This window comes from Curcuma longa, chromosome 13 (genome assembly GCF_044706935.1).
Source record: "Curcuma longa cultivar G26 ecotype Majalengka, Jawa Barat chromosome 13, ITB_CL_G26_1.1, whole genome shotgun sequence".
Taxonomy (NCBI): domain Eukaryota; kingdom Viridiplantae; phylum Streptophyta; class Magnoliopsida; order Zingiberales; family Zingiberaceae; genus Curcuma; species Curcuma longa.
The window spans coordinates 3518613-3536133 of record NC_133873.1 but is presented as its reverse complement, the minus strand read 5'-3'; the positions used below and the strand labels follow the sequence as shown (position 1 = coordinate 3536133).

At 38.4% G+C, this 17521-nt stretch overlaps 1 protein-coding gene across 1 annotated transcript; it reads right to left on the bottom strand.

The window, feature by feature from the left end:
- Positions 1 to 3264: 3264 nt before the first annotated feature.
- On the bottom strand, positions 3265 to 4722 carry LOC141844152 (zinc finger CCCH domain-containing protein 20-like). The gene has a single exon (XM_074732171.1). The coding sequence runs from the start codon at positions 4663 to 4665 to the stop codon at positions 3643 to 3645; it is 1023 nt and encodes a 340-aa protein (XP_074588272.1). The 5' UTR covers positions 4666 to 4722; the 3' UTR covers positions 3265 to 3642.
- Positions 4723 to 17521: the final 12799 nt, after the last annotated feature.

Sequence of the window (17521 nt, the reverse complement as noted above, 5' to 3'; positions counted from 1 at the left end):
CCTCATATGGTAAGTGAACCAAAAGATATTTTATGAAATCAAAAAATGAAGGTGGAAATATCCTTTCTAAATTACAAAAAATGATTGGAATGCCTCTCTCTAAAGTCTTCATGTGAGCAAATATCATGAAAGAAAATACTTAACTCTGAAATAACACCCACGATAAAATTTGATAAAAGTTCCTTAAAAACAATAGAAATAAGTCTTTTCATGAATATATAATAGTTATAATTTTCAAACTAATCAATTTGCATTCCTTCAAATTGACACATCTTCTAATATTTGAGACAACCATCTGGAAATTTTAAAGATTTCAACCATTCACAAAAAACACGTCTCTGATCCATATTCAATGTATAAACTGTCTTTAGCTTTGGTGTCCTACTATTTTCATCGACATCAAGAGTGAGTCTTTTACAAAGGAGTCACATATCTTTTCTTATATTCAGATTGCCTTTTATTTTTCGATGATATTCATCACTGTATTTATCAGATTATCAAAAATATTCTTCTCAATATGCATGACATTAAGATTATGATGAATCAAATGACTGTACCAATATGGTAAACTAGAAAATATACTCTGTTTAGTTCATTTATGTGTACTTTCGTATTCAAATATTGTACCATGTGACTCTTCGATAACAAATGAAAAGTTAAGCATTCTGTACCAAATCTGTTACCCTGTTAATCTCAAAGGTAGATGTGTTTTTTCAATTCTATTCTTACTGAATTCATTTTTATTTCTTCTGAAGTGATGATTTGGTAGTAAAAATTATCTATGACAATCAAAATAACTAAGCTTCTTCCCATGTTTCAATATAATTGATTTTGATCTCTTCATACATATTAAGCATCCTAAAATCCTGGCGGTACTCCATTCTAATAGCATGTCATAATTCGGAAAGTCATTTATCTTCCAAAGAAGTGCAGCTTTCATTATAAACATCTGATTAATATGAACATTATATATAGAAAAATCTTCATCTCATAGTTGTTTTAGCTCTACAATCAGTAGTTGCATATAAACATCTATTAACTTCTTCAAATTTTGTGAGATAGACACAATCAATGTTACAAACATATACGGTATTTTCATAAACATCCCAGGTAGAAGATTATATGAAGTTAATACAACTGGCCAACAAGAATATATAATTTCTTCCTGATTTGCTAAATGGAGCAAATTTATTAGCACAGAGATCTAACCTAATATTTCGAGTTTCTTTGCAAATTTAGGATATGTTCTATCAAAATTTTTCCATGTCTTTGCATTTGATGGATGATACATTAGACCCTCTTCTGTTTGATAATTTACATGCCAAGTCATGTGCTCAGCAGTGACTTCTGATGCATAAAATTTTTGTAACCTAAGAGTTAAAGACAAATAAAATAACTAACTGTATAATTTATGTCGTTGTTGACTCATATTAGTTCTCTTGTACCTAGCTTGATTATAGAATTTATAAACATCTACATCTTAATTGATCATTTCCCTAATATATTATACAACCATCTTTGTAAACATCAATCATTTCCATCAGAAAACTTAATTCTTTTATAAGTTTTTTCATATTATAAAAATCATTGGGCATTATGTGATCACACGCCAATACCGCTCCAATAACTTGAACAAAATCATTAAAATAATCTTTAAACACATTATGCTCTGCCTTGATATTTAACAATACAACCAACCCACACAAGTTTATCTGCAACACTCAATATTTTTTGAAATTTGAGATATGTCTCATTATTCACATTTCCGTGAACACTTTGTTCTTCTATCTCTTTCAACGGTGATGTATAAGTAGTAAACACTTGTTGACCTGTTGGAGGATAACTAGAACTTGCAAAACTCGATTCGAAAAAAAATTCTGACTCCTGCATCAATTACCATCCTCTGATATAAATTTAATTGATTATAATAACTTATATCACTACTAAGTGAGACTTGTATGTTTTATCCATAATTTTTGTCAAATATGAACGGTTCACAATGATATGTCAAATTATAGTAATTCAAGATAAAATCAAATCTACAAAGACATTCTCGAACTTTATTAAACTGTAAAAATTTATTATTGTGACTTTTTATATGGACACCTTATTTTATCGTCATCCATATATTCAATATTACTACAAGTGAAATTCATAAATTGTTCCAACCCACTAATAAACTTATCAATTAAACCTCGATGTTCAGATATGTTCTTTTTATGCATCCAACTCCTTTCTTTTTGTATTTTTTTTCTCTTTTTAATTTATTAACATATTAAACAAAACTACTACATATAAAAGCTAGTACTTTATTATAATAATAATAACATAATTCATTATTGTTAAATTTTTATAACAATAAGTAAAATTATACCTGAAGCAGGTGAACAAAAGTGAATGTCTCCAAATGCTTTAAGTCCGCATCAAAATGAGATCTGTACAGACACAAGAGGAGAGAAAAATATAATTCAATACTTGATTGTGAGAAAGCCTTAAACACACACCAAATATATCATACAAGTCAGTATTTAAGAGATCTGTACAGACACAAGAGTAAAGACTTAGTTAAAATTTATATTTGTAGAACAATAATATTCACTGATCAATTTAGAGATTGATGAATTAATATATTTTAAAATGAAATTGATTGATGAATTTAAAGATTGATTGATGGATTTAAAAATTAAATCATTTTAAATTAAAATTAATATATTAATAAAAATCTCTTTAATATATTTGGATATGAATTAGACAACACAACCAAGACTATTAAATTTTTAAATGAGAAGAATAAAAATTATGAGGAAAAAACTTTTGATAACAGTGACAAAAATTAAAAAAAAAAGTGAAAGTATAACAGAAATACTCGTTATGATTTAATATTATAAAAATTAGATACTCAAAAATAAAATATCTTCAAAACGATTCAACAAAATGCCCTAACAATTTTTTTAGGAAGGATATCTATATGCTACAATTCGTATGGTACATTTTCTGTATAATGGTAAAAACTGACGACGACATGCCTCCCCATTACCATACACCTTCCAGTCCTCGTGGAACAGTTGTTGCAGCAATGGATAAAACTATATGCTTAGTCCTCAGTGAACGTCATTCTTGTTGATCTGTCAATTCCATACCCCACTTCCAGAGGAGGATATGTTCGTGCCCTCGGCGGTCCCGATCACGATGAGATTTTCCATCAATCCAACTCCATCCATCCTCGATTAGTGCATATATAACCAAGCAAGAAAACAACTCCAGTGGGGAAAAAATCAGCAGAAAATCCATTGGATGGGAAGGTTGACAACAACCATGGCCACAGGAGACACGCCAGCATGATTAAAGCTCCAATGTCCACAGGACCAGATTGACTGTAATAAGCGATCCAAATCACAAGCTTGCTTCCATCGCTGCTGCTTGTGATTCGTCTTAATTTGTACAGTAGAAGCATGATGCTGATCATTATCCTTCGTTATTTATATGCACAGTCAAGAACACTTCTTTTTTTTTTTTTTTTTTTTTTTTTTGTGGTTTTGGAGATTTTGAGGTTTGGAGGATGTATATGGCGACAAAGAATGAGGACTGTGGTTTACGTTTCTGAGATTCTTCACGATTTCTCGCGTTATTCGGGGTGGTGATCTACTGGAGCAGCTCGGAAACCCACTGCACGTCTGGCGCCGCGGCTTCTGCCATCTCAAAGATGCTTTCTTTGCTCAGTCTTTCGAACATCTTCGCCCTCAGGGGCCTCCCTGACTCGACCCTCTTCGGAGCCTCCTCTTCGTCCAGCCAGCCGGTCGCCGTGGGAGTCGACGGCGTGCTGTAGAAGCCCGCATTAAACCCGGCCGTAGGGGAGGAGAACCCGCCGCCGCTTCCGGTCGCCTGGAACGCCCAGGAGCTGGGCACCGACTTCGCCTTCGCCAGTTGTAGCTGCCTCAACGAGGCCACGATCTCGTTCACCGACGAGCCGGCTTGCCACGACGCTCGCCGCAGCTTCGTGCTGCCCGGCGATATCGGCGGCGACTCGGTCGACGGAGACATCGGCGGCGACGTAGGCGATGGAGCCAGAGTATTGGCGAGGTACGTTTGTAGGAAGTTCGACTCGGCGGCCGCGGTCGACGGGGAACTCTGCTGGTGCTGGTGCTGCTGGGGAGGCGGCACCAGGCGGAGCTGGTCGGGTGTGTGGGCGAAGAAGCAGACGCGGCGGAGGCAGGCCGTGCCGTCCTTGCAGGGCTGGGTGCGGTATCGCTCTGGGTGGAGCCAACACTCGAACACCCCGTGTGCGAACTCGCAAGCGTCGCCACGCTTGCACCCGCCGGCCTTCCGGAATTCCGGGCAGGGGGCGCCGGAGTACCGTTGCTTCCGAGGGTCGCGGCGACGGGCCTTCTCGCCGGGGTGTGCGAAGGGGCACTCCGTCCAGTCGTGCGCTCGCCCCCGGCCGCACCGCCGCACCTTGAACTCGTACATCCGGAACTCATCCGAAGCGTACGCGTCCACCACCGGCGGCGAGTCCTCCCCTGCCTCCTCTCCAAAATAAAGCTGCAGCGCAGCGAGAGCTGCATCGTCGAGGAGGCCGTCACCTGTCGCCGGGTCGTCGAGAGACGACCAAGGAGGAACGTGCACGGTCGGATTTTGATGGTTGACCCCTCGCCCAATCATCATCATCGTCTTCCTCTCTCTCTCTCTCTCTCTCTCTCTCTCTCTCTCGGTCGCCTTGTTACTCTTCCGTCGAACTACGCCTGACGCTCCCCGGTGTTTAAATCGGGAAGGCGGTGACCGGAGTTGGACTACTAACCCAACCGTGGTTAATAAATATCTAGCGTTCTTCGACGTCTGAAAACTGACGGCGTCGAAGCGGCGAGCTCAAGACGTAACCTCATCCGATCACTTCGTATCGGTTTCCAGTACAAAACGGTACGCAAGACCCGGCCCATTCATCCACCCAATAACAGAGAAGGTACACCGGCGTGCTGCGTAAGCAGTGCGTCCGTAAAAAATCCAGTAAATAATTAATGGTGACTTGTACGGCGGAGATTGGACACATGAGCAGTGGGATCACTATTGCGATAAGGCCGAGCCGTCAAGTGAGCCTCGCCCAACGTTGGACCGGCCGGATTAATTGTTTCCTTGGACCGCTCGCGATTTGACTGCCAGGACGGTCCATCACGATTCACGAGAAGAAGCGGCTGGATCCAGAGCGTCCGTCCCCGATCGGGCGGCGGCCCAGCGTTTGCCTGCGGTTCAGGGCACGGGTGGGCCGTCACGCGAGACCCGCCGATTGAACCGTGGAGATTAAATTACTGCGGGCGCAGTGCCTCCTGTTGCTGGCTCATGCTCCACCGGCACGTCGCAGTCTGATGAAGAAAGAGACCATCATCTGGGAATCCAAGTGCATGCATGCGAGTTAGAAAGGGACGGTGGGGCCAGTCTAATCCTATCCATTTAGTGTCTCAAGTCGTGGTGGTGCGGGGTGCACGTGGCGCTCGATGGTTGACGGTCGATGGCTGACGGTTTGACGGCCGTTTGGTGTGTCTCAAGTTGTGGCGCTGGCGGAAGTTGTTTGATTGGGTAAATGGGAGCTAGGGGGCTGTTTGTGACAGGGGAAGCTAAGAAGGAGGAGTCACATGATGTACTTAATGTAACTTTTATGGGTACTATTTTGTGTAGATGAGGTGAGGTGAGGTGACGTGAGGTGAGCCTGACGAAGGAGTGTTTATTTAAAAAAAATTGTTTCTGCCATAAATACTCTAAAACCTACTGCTAAATCCTCAATTGCTCCCAAAAAAAAAAAAAAATTCATTCAATTCATTTAATGATAATCCCAGTAGCCACATATCTGGAGATGGTCGGTCTGATCCCACAGAAGTTTCTCATCGACCACCAGGGTAAATCGGGAAGCGCATACGGCGGTCAATCCAGATGTCCAGCATCCTTTGATTGCGTTCCCCATTTGGAGGAAAATTCCTGCAAATATATCGTAACTAGGGATCGAATCGCGGGTCCCTGAGTTACAATCCGGATGTCCTACCGTTGAACCATTGCTCCGGGGACCATTCAATCCATTTAATGTATGTATTTAAAGTTGTCCAGGCAATAGTATCATAGTAGGACATTTAAATTATTATTCAGACATCTGCAGTTTAATCCCCAGTTACGATGTATTTGTAGGAATTTTCTTTCAAATGAAAAGCGCAATCAAAAGATGCTGAGCGTCTGGGCTGACCACTGCGTGCACTTCTCGATTTATTCTGGTGGCCGGTAGAAAACTTTCATGGGAAGTGATAATCAATGAGACTAACTGAGATTTATCATATTTTTTTAAGTTAAGATATTTTTGTTAAAAGATATCATTTTTACAGAAAATATAATGAAAAGTAAAGTGATTAAAATTTTATCATGAATTTTTAGAAACTATTACATGTAAAAAAAATCAAAAATGTAATTTAAAAACTATAAATTTTAAGAACTTATCACAATAATGATGAGTAATTTTACTGAAAACAGATACGTGATTATTTTTTATTAGATTTTAAATGTAGATATAGATATTATTAAAGTCTTCTAGTGCTTTTAAAGTGATTAAATAATTAAAAATTGATAATATAGCATATGAAGTTATTTCCCTCTCAAGTTTTGAATTTATCCACGGTTGAAATTTTAAATTTGAATATATTATTCATACTTTTGGATAAGCCCAGTTTTACTTGATCGGGCCATCGGTCTCTTTTACACTCTTACATGGGTCAATGCCCTTTAATGACTCTACTTGCTCTCGGCCTCTCCATCTAGCTCGCTTGGCCACAGCGACTCCTAGACACCTATTCCAACTATGTCGAGCAGGTTTTCTTTGATAATACCTGATAGTCGTAGTCGTTTCATACTTAATCGAACTTTATTCGATTCTGTTTCTCAGTCCGACTTGGAGGAAAGATATGTGAAAAGGCTAGAGTAAAATCGGTAGGGTCATCACCCACTTCTACTCCAGTTGACAGTCCACTTGAATTCAGGTTACTTCTCAAGCACTCGTCCTCACTTCACGACCAATAAGAATCATCTCTCGAGCACTCAACCTAACTTCCTGACCAGTAAGAATCCTCTCTCGAGCACTTGGCCTTCATCCAGCGATGCCCCATTAGACTTGGGAAGCCCATTCGACCAACTCAAAATTCAACCTCAACCTCCGACAACCTGCATAGCACCTACAAAGCAATCACCATAGCAAGCAATACCTAACCGATGGCTAGACCGTATCGATGTACGGTCCAACCGTTGTCGCCCCTGGTACCCTACCACCTTTCGACGACCAACTTGCAGTCGGCGTCTTGCTCATGTGGTCGCTTACATGGACCTTCCCTCTCCACGGCTATATAAGATTTTTGCGAAGGTATGTGAAGATATGATGGTTTTATTCTCACTTGTGAAAGCTAATTTTCTCCGTCTTTCTCTTTTGAACTCTTAACGCTCTCGTGAACACATGAGCCTTCTTTCTTCTAGCCCAGTGCTGACTTGACCATCGAAGGGGCAACGCCGGCAACGTTGATCCCTGACTAACGCGCTTCGATTCGCAAGACATGGACAGTGAGCACGTTAAAAGACCCACCTCGATTGCAGTCCCAGAGGAGGAAGGAGAGGAGGAAGCTGAGTGGGTGAAGGACTCCATCAAAATGGCATCGTTTGTGGGAAGAGATGCAAAAAAGCTATGATGATTAGCAGTAGGAGAACTACAGTAGAGCATCAGTCGGTCTTCTCTATCGAAAATCATCAAGACGACCAGAGGCCTAATTTTGTGGGAGTAGCTCTCACGCATGGTTGCCACAATCATTGGAGAAGCCTTACGACAAGGCCATACTTCCCGTTCTGAGGGAGAAGAATAAGTGGTCTCAGTCGAAGTCGAGGAAACGCCCATAGCCGGGCCCACAACACATAGCTTAAAGGGAGCCACTTCGACCTATTGCATTAACAAAAGGTCGGTTGATCCCGTACCGCTACTAGAAAAAAGAGTAGTTGTATGACAAATGTCATTCTTTGAGGACATACTGAAGGAGGAGCTACCACAACATTTTCGATTGCCTCATTGTTGGAATAAAGGTTTATGGAAGAAAAATTGCACTTATGTGGAAGAGGAAAACAAGGAAACTTAAACTCCAAATTTAATTTTTTTCATTCATAAATAATTAACATATTTATAAGTTAATAACATAATCCATGTGAACGACTAACTTCACTATTGTATCCTCACTAACGCCATTAATGTCACATGACCACCATTACTACCATTGCTCGCCACCTCATCAACCCACTAACTCCACATGCTATATTATTCTAATATCACAAAATCAAATTTAATTTTCAACACCCCCTCTTAAACATGATTTTGTGACTCCAAGCAAACTTCGCATCTTGATAAAGTTTTCAAATTTGAGCGGCTTAGTAAAGATATCAGCAACTGGATATTGAGACTTTATGTATTCCGTTTGCACTTCTTTTCTTATAACACATTCTCTGATATAGTGATAGCATATATCGGTATAATTCTATCATAGAAGACTGGATTCTTTGCTAGTGCTATTGTAGACTTATTATCAACTCGAATCTTGATTGCCTCTTCTTGTGATAAATTTAGCTCCTTTAATAAATTTATGAATTAAATAGTATGACAAGCACATGAAGGCACATTCACGTACTCCATTTCACAAGTAGAAAGTGTGACAATAGATTATTTTTTTGACATCCAAGTAAACGTTGTATCTTCTATAAAGAATACAAATCCGGTAGTACTTTGTCTATCATCCATATCTCCACCCCAATCACTATTGTTATATCCTTCAAGCGTAAAGTTGTTAGATGATGAATAAAGCATCCGAAAATCTTTCGTACCTTTGATATAGCGTAAAATTCTCTTAACAATCTTAAAGGGGTGGTAGTTGGAGCCTCCATATAGCGGCTAATAAGTCCAATGACATAAAGAATATAAGGTCTTGTGCATGTCAAGTATTGTAAGCTTCCGACCAAGCTCTTAAAAAATATTGAGTTAACTCTTTCTCCTTCATCATGCTTTGATAGATTGACTCCACATTCTATTGGAGTATTTATGGGTTTACTATTATTCATTTTGAACTTCTTTAATATCTTTCTGGCATAACCTGCTTGTAAGATGAGGATTCTATTTTTTCTTTGGTTCACTTCAATGGCCAAATAATATGTCATGAGCCCAATATCAGTCATCTCAAACTCCTTAGTCAATGCTTCTTTCAATTCTCTAAACATACTTGGATTGCTTCTAGTGAAGATCAAGTCATCGACATATAGGCAGACGATCAAAATATCTTTATCCTTATGAATGTATAGTGCATGCTTATAAGAAGATTTGATGAATCCTTTCTCTTGTAAGTATTTGTCTATCAGGCTATTCCATGCCCTTGGCACTTGCTTTAGCATGTAAAGTGTCTTCTTCAATTTTAGCACTTTGTCTTCTTAACCTTTGACTTCATAATGTAATAGTTGTTGAATATAGATTTCTTCTTCTAGAATTTCATTTAAGAAAGTAGATTTTACATCCATTTGATGTATTCTCCACTTATTTTGAGTTGCTAAAAAAATGATTAGTTTGACAGTTTCTAATCAAGTAATGGGAACAAATACCTCATCATAATTAATGCCATCTTTTTAACTATAGTCTTTTACCACCAATTTTTCTTTGTATCTTTCAACTTCTCTTTTGACATTCTTCTTTGTTTTGTTACCCACTTCACGTCAATTGTTTTGTATCCTTCAAGAAGTGAAGTTATTTTCATGCGACATTCTTCTTAATCACTTTGATTTCTTCACCCAATGCATAGGGCTGAGTATTCGATTAAATCAAATTGAACCAAATTAATCGAAAATTGAATAAATTAATTTTTTTCGAACCGACCAAACCGATCAAATTTTTCAAAAAAATCGAATAAACTGAACTGATATTTTATCGGTTAATTCGGTTTTCGACCGAATTAACCGAATTAACCAAATTTTTTAAATATTATAAAAATTTTACTAATTAATTAGGTATTTATAAATTTATTTACTTAAAATTTATAAATTATTTTTCTAATTTCATTAATTCGATTTATTTGGTTTAACTGAATAAGGGATTTTAAAATCAAAACCGAACCGAATTAATCAATTTTTTAGAAAAAATAATTGAAATTCTGAAATAATCGAACTAAATTTTTTAATTCGATCGGTTTATTCGGTTTAACCAAATTTTTGCTCATCCCTACCAATGCATCTTTCCACTTTTTGCTCTTTATAGCTTCTTGGAAATCCATAGGCTTGCAATCGACAAAGAAACAAAATAGAGTAAGATTATCTTGATTCTCAATTATCTCATAAATGTCCCGTAAGCTCCTGTAGTGTGATACTCTTTTACTTGAAGTTGATACAGATGAATTTCCTTCAGTACTTGAAGTTTGTATTGTTGGTGGAGTAGTAGACTCCTCTCTTGTTTGTTTCATCCTTGGTTACTCCATCTCTTCTTCTTCAAAGTATGGAAAGAAGTTGTAGTATTCATTTTGGGATTCCTAATTCCATTTTTCTTCTTCATCAAATATGACATCACGATTGATGATTATCTTTCTAATATCTGGATTGTATAGCTCATACCCTTTGAGTTGGTGTTATAGCCAATAAAGATGAACTTCTTGCTTTTATTATCTAACTTGTTTTTTGATTCGTCAGACACATGAACATGGACTATGTTATCAAAAACTTTCAGATGAGAGATCACATGCTTCCTTTCGTTTCATGCTTCTTGTGGTGCCTTGCCCCACACATTCTTCGTTGGTGATCGGTTAGCTAAGTATATTGCACATGCAACCAATTCTATCCAAAATTCCTTTAGCAGTCGTTTGCTTTTGAGCATGCTCCTTGTTATATCAAGGATTGTTCTATTTTTTTTCTTTTCGCCACTCTATTTTATTGAGGGGATCTTGAAATTGTTAGAGGTCATCGTATTCCATTGACTTCACAGAATTCTTGAAATTCTTTTGAAGTAATTCACCTCCTTGATCATATCACATGCCTTTGATCTCAAGGTCGCTTTCCTTTTCCACAATAGTCTTAAATTTCTTGAATACACTGAAGACCTTCGATTTTTTGCTTCAGGAAATATACCCAAGTTTTTTGAGAAAAATCATATATAAAGAGAAGGAAATAGTTACTCTTACCAAGTGAACTTGACTTTATTGGGTCATAAACATCTGTGTGTATGAGCTCAAGCGGCTTTGAACTTGACTCTTTTGGAAAGCTTTTTCTGAAGTGCTTCTCAAGTAGACAGGCTTCACATAATTGCTTAGGATATTTGATGTAAGGTAGTCTTCTCACTATCTCCTTTTTTGAGAGCAGTTCTAGTCCTCCGAAATTGAGATGCCCAAATTAAAAATGTCATAGCCAAGTGGTGTCTTTGTAACAAGCTTTTAGACACTTGGCAATATTATTTTGAATATTAAGGAAGAACATTCTATTTCTTATCATTGACACATTAGTAATCAAGCGATCAATATCATTTTTTAAGAAGAGCATGTTATCTTTTAGGTGAATATCATATCCTTTTTTCAAGAGTTGCCATAAGCTCAAGATGTTGCTCTTCATATTTGGCACAAAGTAAGCATTCAAAATAAATTGATATTTTTTATTTTTCAAGTGGATAAGAATGTTACCTTTACCTTTTACGTTGATCTTCGATTCATCTCTGAATCATACATTGTCACCAACTGATTCATCAAGCTCTATGAACATGCTTCTTTTCCCACATATGATTGTTTGCACCAATGTCAAGATACCACATTGTGTCTTTGCATCTTTCATTATCTTTGTGTGCTAGCAACAGAGTGTCATCTTCTTCTCTTCTTTCTTCCATATAGTTTACTCTTTCATATATTTTATTCTTAGGTGATCTACACTTTGTAGCATAATGACCAAATTTATCACAATTATAGCACTTAATTTGAGATTTATCATACCTCGAGTTTGTGTGACTTCTTCCACATTCTCTTATTGAATTTTCTTCTCTTTCATTGTTGCTATGGGAATCCATCATTGTTCACTAGCACGACCTTGTCCATATCCACGACCTCTTCCACATTGACTTCTATTGTTAGAGAAACTTTCATCCTTCCAAGTTGGTTGAAGAGACATCTTAAGGAGCTGTTGAGTGATCTCTTCATTTATCTTCTTCTTTTCTTCATGAGCTTGTAATGAACCCAAGAGTTGTTCTATCATCATAGCTTGTAGATCCTTGGTCTCTTCAATGATGGTTATAATATTATCAAATCTTGAATTCAATAATCGAAGAATTTTCTCAATAATAGTTACTTCTTCTAATTTCTCACAATTTCTCTTTAGTTAATTAGAAATGGTAGAGACTCTAGAAAAATAATCGGATACCAACTCACCTTCCTTCATGCGAAGAGCATCAAATTGACTTCTTAATGTTTGAAGGCATACTTTTTCACTTTTTCTTCTCCTTGATATGAGACTTGGAGCTTTTCTCATGTTTGTTTGGCTTAAATAACACTTAGATTTTCTCAAAATCATAATCATCTAAGGCTTGATAAATATGGAAGAGAGCCTTCTTGTCTCTCTTTCTTAAATCTTTCAAACTATCTTTTTGAGTCGGAGATAGTACTGACTCATCATAGCCTTTCTCCACAACCTCCCAAACATCATGAGCTCCAAGGAGCACCTTCATCTTGATACTCCAATTGTCATAGTTACTCATCTTAAGCACTAAAACTTGGAAGGAAACTATACCTCCATTCGATATGGCTATGATACCACTTTGTTGGAATAAAGATTTATGGAAGAAGAATTGCATTTATGTGGAAGAGGAAAATAAGGAAACTTAAACTCCAAATTCAATCTACTTCATTCATAAATAATCAACATATTTATAAGTTAATAACATAACCCATGTAAAGCACTAACTCCACTATTTTATATCCACTAACTCCATTAATGCCACACTCTTAGTATAAGGGTGCTTCTGACCTAAAGGAGTGCTTGTGCCATTTTAAAAACACAACCTTGTTGCACTAGTATTCGGAGGGAGTCAAGTGTCAAGTCTTCCTCACCTTTTGATTGGACCAGTTCAACAATGGTTCAATACATTGCAACTCGGTTCCATACAGTCCTTCGATGACTTTACTGCTCTATTCTCATGTCATTTTTGTAGTTCGAAGAGGCACCTACTACCTCCTCTAAGTTTATCTAACCTTGAGTAGAGATCCCAAGAATCCCTGCATGAGTATATATAGCAGTTCACTCACGTCACACGAGAGATACCTTTAGCAGTATTTGAAATCCTGATGGGCGCCGCCTTCACCCAAGGACTTAAAGAAGGAGACTTCTTCCATTCCATAGCTAAGAAGCCCCTATAAGACTATGATGAACTTCTCATCAGGCCGATACATCAATGTGGAGGAAGCTTAGAGTGCCCAAGAGCAGAGAGGCCAAGAGGCCCCCGATTGGCCGAGGCCCTGGAATGCCGCTCCAAGTAATGACTCCCTCCACGACCCACTTAGCCTCATTAACCCTATTTCACTCCTCTGCAAGTTTCTAAAGAGAGAGCAATGCTAATTTGTGATGAACATCAACTTTTGAAAAGATCATGGGGTTCAGAAAAGGGACCTAGACGACCACAAGCTCCTACCTTTTGTGCCTTTCATCAAGAATACGGACACTACACCCACGATTGTCAAGGGTTGATTGGGAGTTGGAATGACTCATTGGAGCTTATCCTCAAATGCATGTCTTGCTCATTAGTCCAGACCCTTATCAACAACTACAACATCCCCGTTATGCTCGGAGCTTTGCTTTGCCTAACCGACACAACCACTCTAGAATAATACAGCAGCTGAGCAACAGGTGAGGCCACCGGCTCACGATAATCAGCCTATCCGATTCATTAACATGATCTTTGGAGGGACCACAGATGGTTATTCCAATCAAGCTTAGAAGAGGCATAACTGATCGGAATGTATGGCCATGCCGGGCTAGCAACTGAACCGGGATCCACATTAGGATTTTGACCCAACGATTTGGAGGGCATCATCACCCCTCATAATGGTGCTTTGGTAATCCAAGCTACTACTGCTATCTTCAACATTGCTCAAGTTTTTATTGACATAGGTAGCTCTGTCAATATCCTCTCCTAGGTGACTGTAGAACGGATGAGCATAACCATTGAAGAATTATAGGATGTTAACACTCATCTACTCTAATTTTTCAAGCATGCCTACAATCACTCGGCCATATCCAAGTACTACTCTCCTTGGGAGCATAGCCTAGGCATGCATATTATTCTAGCTACTTTCATTGTAGTGGACACCCGTTCCTCTTAACACATCATACTAGGTCAGTCGAGCCTTAGCGCTCTACCAACAGTGACCTCTTCTTATCACCAAAAGATCAAATTCTTTGTGAGCAACGAAGTCAGGAGGCCAGAGGGAATTAGCAAGTAACTTAAAAATATTATGTGGAGATGATCAGAACTTACTAGAAGAGGAAAAGCGGAAAGACAAAGCTCGGATGAGCAAGAGCAACATATGGATGTATACATAATACAAGGGGAGAGTCCTCGTTCATATCTAAATAATAAATTGAAGTGATTGGGGTAATTCCTTCTTACTCAAAAAGGACTAGTCAAATTTTTAAAGATCTCACAGCCAGTCTAAAGGAATCATTAGTTTGTTGTTGGGTAAAGAATCAAGGCATTCTTGATCGGTCACTTGATGATTTGATAGGAGTCAACCCACATTGCTGTAGATAAGTTGACAGGGCTAGAAAGTGATGAGCACCAACATAAGTTGGATCTTTTTCTGCCCTACGAGTGAAAGAACTTGATCATTATAATATTTTTGTTTTCAATATTGATTAGTTAATGTTTACTAGAGAAACTAAGTCCAAGCAAATTTTAGAGGATTTATTAGAGAATCAATTCAAAGACTATGAAGGTCATCCCAAGCAGTAATGATAGAGGATGGATGCAGTTCAACTATAAGATAGTGATTAAGTTAGTTTGATGGTCTCGAAGATGGCAAACATAAGAATGACCTAATTAGGGAGGATTATGAATGCCCATGAATAGGGGTGAATGCACATAACCCTCCAAAATTGATAAATTAAATTAAACTAAAAATCTTAATTTCTTTATTTATTTTGGGTTTGTAAGGGTAGCTTAAATATATCATTTGAGTCTTAAAATTTTATAAAATATAAAATAGTATGTTAATTAATTTAGTATCTTATTATTCTTTATTTGTGATGTTTATGAATTTAAAGGAAATTTATGCTTTGAGATGAATGTTTATTTGTTTTTGATTTTATATACATATACATATATATATTTCAAGTTGGGCCGGGTTGACGGGCGTTTAGTGTGTCTCAAGTTGTGGCGCAAGCGGAGGTTGTTTGATTGGGACACGGGAGCTAGGAGGCACAGTGGAAGCTAGGAAGGAGGACGAGTCACGTGATGTACTTTATGTAAATTTTATGGGTACGATTGGGTAGATTAGGTGAGGTGAGGTGAGGTGAGGTGAGGTGAGGAAGGAGTTTTTTTTTTTAAAAAAATTGTTTCTGCCATAAATATTCTAAAACCTACTACTAAATCCTCAATTGCTCAAAAAATATATATATAATTTTTTAAAAAAAAGATAACATTTTTACGGAAAATATAATGAAAAGAAAAGTGATTTAAATTTTATCATAAATTTTTAGAAACTATTACATGTTAAAGAAATCCAAAATGTCATTTAAAAAACTATAAATTTTAAGAATGACGAGTAATTTTACTAAAAACAGATACGTGATTAATTTTTATTAGATTTTAAATTTAGGTATATAGATTATTAAAGTCTTCTCTTCAGTGATTAAGTGATTAAATGATTAAAAATTGATAATATAGCATATGCAATTATTTCCCTCTCAGGTTTTGAATTTATCCACGGTTAAAATTTTAATTAAATTTGAATACATTATTCATACTTTCTTAGCCCGAGTAGTTGGACCGTCGCTCTCTTCAACCCTCCTATATGGGTCAATGCCATTTAAGAGTTCCATTTGCTCTAAGTCTTTCCATCTAGTTCGATTGGCCAGAGCGAATCCTAGACATCTACTCCAACTATCTACTCCAACTATATCGTGCAGGTTTTCTTCAATAATACTTGATAGTTGCAGTCGTCCCATACTTAATCGGATTTTCATTCGACTTTATTTTTCAATCCAACTTAGAGGAGAGACATATGATAGGGCTCGAGTAAATCCGGTAGGGTTGGTTTAGCAGTATGGTGGAATATCTTTAGGTTATACATCGTCATGCATCCTGTCCGCCTTTGCGATGGGACAAGCTAGTTGCAATTTACCGAATGATTTAGCAATGGAGCTTGCTAATGCTGCAACATCAAACATAAGAGCCAACTATCATCAATCATGCATCATTTTTGAAGTGGGATGGAAACCCTTTCTATTGTCCCATACTTGCAGGCGCTGAAGCTTGTTCAACTCCAGGAAGTTACAGAGGAGAGACTCAGACTCGGGTTACCTCTTGAGCACTCGGCCTCACTTCCCAACCAATAAGAATCCTCTCTCGAGCACTCGACCTAACTGTTAGACCAGCAAGAATCATCTCTTGAGCCCTCGACCTTCATCCAGCAACATCCCATTCGGACTCAGGAAGCCTACTCGACCAACTCAAAATTCGGCTTCAATCTCCGACAACCCACGTAGCACCTACAAAGCAGTCACCATAGCAGGCGACACCTGGCCGATGGTCGGACCATATCTAATGTACAACCCAACCATTGTTGCCTTGGTACCCTACCACCTTTCGGTGGCCAACTTTCAAGCGGCATCTCGCTCATGTGGTCGCTTACATGAACTTCCCTCACTATGGCTATATAAGGCTCTGTGAAGGTAAGTGAAGGTATGATAGATTTTTTTCTTACTTGCAAAGTCTAATTTTCTTCTTCTTTCTCTTTCGAACTCTTAACACTCTCTCACGCAAGCGAGCCTTCCATGTTTTAGCCTAGCGTTGACTTGATCGTCAAAGGGACCACAACGACAATGTCGACCCTTGACTGACATGCTTCAATTCGCAAGACACAGATAGCGAACACATCAGAGGACCCACCTCGACCGCAATCCCAGAGGAGGACGGAGAGGAGGAACCCGAGTGGGTGAAGAAGGACTCCGTCAAAATGACATTATCTGTGGGAAGAGATACAAAAAAGTTATGATGGTTAGCACTAGGAGAACTACAATAGAGCATCAATCGGTCTTCTCTATTGATAATCATCAAGACGACCAGAGGCCCAATTTCGGGTCATGGTGGACCGAGGGGCAGGAAGTCCTGGTTGCGGCTGGGCAGGAAGTCCTAGTAGGTCAGGGTGGACCGAGGGGCAGGAGAGTGCTGGTTGCGGCTGGGCAGGAAGTCCTAGTAGGTCAGGGTGGACCAAGGGGCAGGAAGTCATGGTTGCGGCTGGGCAGG

What these genes read in the sequence shown, in the direction of transcription:
- LOC141844152 (XM_074732171.1), bottom strand. Translation starts at nt 4,665, where the DNA reads ATGATGATGATTGGGCGAGGGGTCAACCATCAAAATCCGACCGTGCAC.